Source organism: Ruditapes philippinarum, unplaced genomic scaffold (genome assembly GCF_026571515.1).
Source record: "Ruditapes philippinarum isolate M1 unplaced genomic scaffold, ASM2657151v2 ctg3410_1_1_1_1, whole genome shotgun sequence".
NCBI classification, from domain to species: Eukaryota; Metazoa; Mollusca; class Bivalvia; order Venerida; family Veneridae; genus Ruditapes; species Ruditapes philippinarum.
Window position 1 is genome coordinate 21,962 of NW_026857888.1, and position 6,534 is coordinate 28,495.

The 6,534-nt window shown below is 32.7% G+C and overlaps 1 protein-coding gene across 1 annotated transcript; it reads left to right on the forward strand.

Annotated features, from left to right (window-relative positions):
* The first annotated feature begins 422 nt into the window (after positions 1-422).
* Positions 423-6,471, forward strand: LOC132751399 (uncharacterized). The gene is made up of 5 exons (XM_060741566.1): positions 423-597; positions 1,311-1,467; positions 2,345-2,623; positions 3,668-3,855; positions 6,072-6,471. Exons 2-5 carry the CDS (start codon positions 1,440-1,442, stop codon positions 6,462-6,464), a joined length of 888 nt encoding a protein of 295 aa, XP_060597549.1. The 5' UTR covers positions 423-597; positions 1,311-1,439; the 3' UTR covers positions 6,465-6,471.
* Positions 6,472-6,534: the final 63 nt, after the last annotated feature.

Genomic DNA, 6,534 nt, shown 5'->3' on the forward strand with positions numbered 1-6,534 from the left:
AGTTTATTAAGTATTTCATGACCATGTTTTTTTCGAAAATAGATATTCGAAGTCAAAGTTGCAGGCAAGAACTTGGTGTTCAGGATTATGGTATCTGGGATTCTCAATTTACAGCGTCATCATGGCAACCATCACATCTACCAAGTCATGTGCGTCCTCAGTCTTCTGGTTGGTGCGCGCATATCTCGGACAAGGCGCCATATTTACAGGTTTACTTTTTACTATAATTTTACTGCTATTTATAATTTAAAATTGAAAAGTGGCAGAAGGACCAGAAGTTCTATAGCTTTACTTGTAATAAATTACCAGATATTATTACAATAAAGGTCATACAACAAAAACAGTGGCATTTGCAAAAGCAACAGCGGACCATTGTATTATATCTACACTATCGACCATGCAAATATTTCAGTTTTATGTTTCCAGGTAGATCTAATCTACATTACAGTAATAGATGGTTTCATTATTAAAAATTGGCATGACGTCTTCAGCCATAAAGTAAATAATGTGTATTTGCAAGAAGTTAAACGTCTGGGAACTTCATCATTTCATGTATATCATGGTACTAGTTTGCAGACGTTAAGACGATTGCCAAGGGTAAGTAGTCTTTAAAGCTGAAGATTATTTCTACAAAAAGGTAAACATTATTCGTACAAAAATAATCACTATATCTGTTAATGATAATAAAATAATTCATCACATAAACAGCGGCGCAGGAGTGATATAAAGCCATTTAATACAAACGATATTACACTAGTGTAATAACACTTTGACGTGACGTGACGTATATAAACATAGCGTTAAAGCGCACTAATGTTAGCATTACACTATTGGCGCGTCAATGAAAATGACTCTTTTTAACAGTTTACCGTTCTTATTTTATATATGTGATAAATAGAACATTATATTCGTGTAGATTAAATACTTAATTTATTGAAATCGTTGAAAAAACAACAACAAAATTTTGCTCGCAAGAGGCTCGCAAAATATGATTTTATTTAACTCGTTCAATAAATAAAGTATTAAACCCTCTATGTAGTAACAAATCGAACTTTAATGCGTTAAAAGTGTATCGTTTGTATAGTCAATGAATAAGTAATAACAACGTAAAATTAAGGGAGATTTAGTCATATATACATATCACGCCTGTATGGATCACATTACACTTAATATCGTACAAAGCTTACTAAATTGGTCGGCGTTGAGTTGGGGTTGTTTCATACATGTATGTATTCACATATCCTTACATATATGTGTATGTTCAAAATAGTCAAAATTATAAGCTGAATTAATCATTATTTCATGAACAGAATTTCAATTGTGATTTATCTCGGAAGCCTGGTGACGAAGAAGCGTTCATATTGAATGAACATTTTCTTGCAAGGTATCTTCGAGTGTATCCTAAAAGTTTCCCGGACACTTTCTTTCCATGTCTGAAGATGGAGATATTAGGCTGCAGGACCTCTGGTAAATTGTTCTGTATTTTAAACTCTATAAACAATAACGTTGATTATAGTAGTTAATCAGAAAATCGCTTTAATAATAATTTGTTTTTAACTAGAAAGATAGATGTAATTAAGAGTAATCATACTTAATGGAAATTTATCTTCATACCGCTAATTATCTTAAATAGACTTTGTTCATCTTTCAATCTTGACATTTAGAGAAATGTCATTATAATAAGTACGGACCGAAAAGCGAACAATGTAGATCATAAGAAAACTACGAAAGACCGTTTGGGACATTTTAACTTCCAGAATTTACTATTTCAGCTTCGTGAATTCTAGATTTAAACTTCGTGAATTCATGATTTCATCTTCACGAATTTCGTATGTAGAAAAACTTGAATTCCTTAGGTTATAATGTGAAAATGAAGATGAAACCGTAAAGTCATGAAGTTGAAATGTCCGCACAGGTCTTTCGTGGAAGATGGCACAAAATACGCCGGCTCATCTGAGTCTGTACTGGTCGAATAGAACTGTTTACCGACGTCTGACTGTTATGTTGCGTTTAATATGTTTTAAAACGAATTGAGATAAATTTCGTTTAAATGAAACCATATTTTCTTTAGCGAAGTCTTAAATTATCAAAACAAAATAGTGGTTTTTTGTTGTTTATTTATTTATTTATTTTTTTTTGGTTTTGATAAACAGAAATAATAATTTGTTATAACGAACTAAATTGCAAATATTTCGAAGCCATCTTACTAAGTATACTTAGTACTACATTTATAGTTTAATCGCACGCATTTCACTGTTGTGTTGTAGGTAATGCTCTACTTATACAGATCATCTATAAATAATTAAAATAAATTATATACACTTTTTTTTATTCTCACACGTAGACTACTTATCGCTTCAATGCTCGTTAAACGCCACAAAGAAGATATCAAGGGTTGACAAAATCTACGTTCCCGTTAATAAGCCAGGTCATGTTTACGCAAACATTTCGGTGCAAGAGTGTGAAAGTAAATGTTTGTATAAAGAACCCGGGTGTATTTCAGTCCAAAACATAGAAAACAGCTCATCTTGTACACTTTATTTTGAGGACTACACTCATAACTATGTTACAATGGAAACTGACAGTCCTGCAGATGTTTTTTCCATGGTCACGTGCCTTCATGGTATGTAACTTTATGTAACTTTGTCAAAGGTCAAAGAACGTCAATCTGGCTAAGTTCAGATCTTATGTTTACATGTAGTTCTGACATTGACCAAAAAAAGGTCACCTTTTCGTGACATTTCAGTCATCCGCATTCGTGTTCATGAATAAGAATCAGTTTCTATTTTGAACCGTGAGAAACCAGAATCATGTATCAAAATCTACAATGATGCTCAGGTCTTTTAGAAAAATAACATAGAATTAATGTTTTGATACCAAAAAAGATGAGATCTAATGTTCTAAAGAAACAAAATTCCAAATATCTTCTTGAAGTTTTTTCAATGCAAAAGTCATGAACGTGGGCGTTAGTTACGTCAATTTTCTCAAAACTATAAGGACTTTTCTCTTCAAACCTTGAATATTTATGTTTGATATTAAAATGTTGTGCAATATTAAAAGAGTACTTAATCCTTAACATTGTTGCAAAGCTATGCCCCCGTTTAAATATAAACATCAAAAAGTAAATAAATCTTTAATTAATTTTTCCAGTTTCCAGTCCAATCATGTCGAAAGACTTTTGTGGAGTCCTTTAAAGTTGTTCAGAGTTGGGGGTTTTTTTTTGCTTAATTATCTCCCTTTTTGAAGCAGACGTTTTGTTTTTACTCAGGATAAAAGGCTTGTGAAGTGCTAAGTCCATGTGTCATGTGTATTTGTTAGATGCTCTACTAGTTTTAATGACGATTGTCCGGTGCTGCTAGATGTTGTTGGGAGCAATGTCAGTTAATGTTGCCCTTCCTGGTCTTAGTTTTGTATTGCTTTAGAGCCAAAAGCTCACCGCAACTTTACAATTGTTTTTTTTTTGTGTGAAAGCTATTTAATCGGCAGATTTTCTCCTTGTTTGTCAATAATTGCAATATTGTTAGTTTTATTTTAGAAGCTAATTTGTTTAGTTTGGCATGTATGGAGTGAAATATGTCAAGTGAACATGTCAACAAGATCTAGCTGCTTTGTTTCAATGCTTAGTGTTTGACATTTTTAACTTATCGTTTCATATCATTCAAATAAGACCAAGAATCAACTATGAAAGGGAGCATTTGGATTATTGAGGAGTTCGATTTTACTGGACCAGGATTTCTTACAAGCATAGGATATCCATTTACATATACATATGGCTTAGCATATAGATGGAAGCTAGACTTTATCAATAAGACTTTGATGGTACGATTTTTGGACATTTCGCTGAAATCCTTTGAGGTAAATATAAAATGAGATGAGCTGTGCCATTCAGTCGTTTTTATTTTCCTTTTATATATTTCTTTTTACATGTAAAATGTTTCCAAAGAATTTAAAGAAGAACCATAATACATGTATATACAACAACAAAACATAAGAAAAGAAACTTGATTCTTGTGCCGCAAGAAACGCTTGCCTGATGACTGCGAATGTTGGTAGAATTGAACTTGAATAATAATCTATTCTAGAATAGTGAGTACTGACGATGTATCATCTCTTATATCATTAAATACCTATTAAATAAATTGATAGTAGTATGCTCTCTTTTAAAAAATCATGATCAAATAATTGTTTTGTAAACCTTTGAATAACCTGATAATTCCTTATTACATGATACATGTCTCTAAAAAAGGCCTTAGGTATGTCCTATTAGGATTGAATTATCTTACCATAGTAAAGCCAACCTGAATGGGTGGTAGGGCGTATGTTAAGTTATTATTGGTACACATTATCTTCTTTTTAAATGATTGACTATTGAAGCTGATAAGAAGGTTATAATATCTCCTGATATGTAGGAGATAAAAAAAAAATATGGCACTCGGAGATAACTCATTTGTACTAATTCATATCATTATTGTTTTCTCTTTTCGCCTCAAACAAGCATGATTTTAGCATTGATATGACATTAAATTTGCGTTATTACGCTTTTTTCTTGCGTGTAGTATTTTTGCCTTATAACGCCCTTTATCAATAACACCTTTTGTTGTGCGTTATAACACTTCTGGTTCTTGTAAACACGTCTTTTGTTTTGCGATAAAGCGCCTTTTGCCTTGCGTGATTACGCTTATATTCGTTTTATTACATTACGCCAATCATTTTGCCATACGCATTTTTTTCGCGTAATTTTGCACTTTATCCGCGTTTTTATCCCCTTTTTATGTCATAACGTCTTAAATATATTTAATTTAACTTTATTTAATTCTATGCTATTTTATTCGATACTAGGCTTTCGCACTTTTATTTCTTTAAAATTGCAAATCCTGTCTGATTCTTTTTCTTTTAAACGTTGTGGCTTCATTACATGATATATGTTGTCGTTTCTCCGTATCACGTTTTTTTTATAAATAGGTGTTAAACATTTTACATGTAGTTTTACATCAGTTGTAACGAAATATAATCCATGCTGTTTCTTAATAATCATTCGGTAACACATGAAACAGTTTTTTTTGTGCCCGAACTTTGGAGAAGGAGCATTGAGTTCCGTCCGTGTTCATGCTTGTCACATGTTGCCTGTGCTTGAGCTAGAATCAACAAAAAGTTACAGAAATGTTGATCAGCATGTGAGGTTTGGAACCTTGGGTTTCGCTTGGTATTCATGAAACCTTACAGGAATGTTGGTTAGCATTTATAGTGTACCAGGATTTATTCAGTACTTGTAGAGTTATCACCCTTGACTAAGTGAAAAAAAAATTTTTTGAGTTGCATGACCTCAAAAAGAATTTAACATGGGGTCATAACACTTAACAGAAATGTTGATCAGCATATGAATTTGTGCATCTTGGGATTTGCATGTGGATTGATGCTGTATTTGTAGAACTATTGCCCTTGACTTAGTAAAAATTGCAATGTTCAATTTGTGTCGCACATAGCCTAAAAGGTATTTGACCTTGAGTAATAAAACTTTCCAGAAGATTTGATCAGCATGTGAACTTCTGTACTTGAAGGTTTTCTTGTCTTGTAAAATTATTGCCATCTGATAAATAAAAATATACAATTTTCAACTTTTGTCGCGCGTAACCCAAAATGAATTTAACCTACAGTCATAAAACTTTCAAGAAGTGTTGGTCGGCATGTGTAGTTGTTCACCTGGGAGTTTGCTGGCTGATTAATTCAGTTTTTATAGAGTTATTGTTTTTGACTTAGTAAACATATTTAGTTTTCAAATTGTGTCGTGCAGTTTATTTCTGCAACTGGAGCATTTAAAATGAAGCGAAATCCTCACAGTATGTCTACACTGTGTAATATACACATGACTTAGTTTGCATGATTAAAATTCAATGTCTTAAAATCTTTAGGAACAGATGCAAGTGAGATGTAGAAGGAAACTTGCACGAATAACTGCCGTATACAGGCTCAGTCAAACCGAATGTACTACATTTTAAAATTTGCTTTCCTTGTCGGTTGATCTTCAGATAATCCTCTTTTGATCATTTATATTATTTCTATTTTAAAAACAGGAATCGGAGAAGACATTTGTTAACAACATCTACTGTAGGGACTCAATCATTTTAAAAGCATATTCAAGGGACGCACACAATAACAGCGATCCATTTTCTGACTTTAACACTATCGGCGACTTTGACTTATATGGAGCGGTTACAAGCGATCAAAATGGACAAATGCCAGTATTTCCAATGGGTCATTATCCTCATCATCAACAGATGTTCCTAGACACCTTCAATGTCTCTTCGACAACGAGTGATGAATTATCTACCGGCGTTTCGCTGTATATCATCTTCTACTCATGCTCGTCTGGCACAGCTTTGAATTTAGGTCGAGGATTTCGTTTGCATGTTTCTACAGAAGGTAAACCAGAGAATACAGCATTTTCCGTAACCTTTACTTACTAGTATAGAAATACAAATTTAAAGAAATGGCATAAAATCATCTAATCCTCAAAAGTCTTCTTTTAGCAACTTA

What these genes read in the sequence shown, in the direction of transcription:
- LOC132751399 (XM_060741566.1), top strand. Translation starts at nt 1,440, where the DNA reads ATGGAGATATTAGGCTGCAGGACCTCTG. An exon ending in ATTAGGCTGCAGGACCTCTG is followed by an intron (nt 1,468 to 2,344) that starts GTAAATTGTTCT and finishes TCTCACACGTAG; the next exon opens with ACTACTTATCGCTTCAATGC. An exon ending in CATGGTCACGTGCCTTCATG is followed by an intron (nt 2,624 to 3,667) that starts GTATGTAACTTT and finishes CATTCAAATAAG; the next exon opens with ACCAAGAATCAACTATGAAA.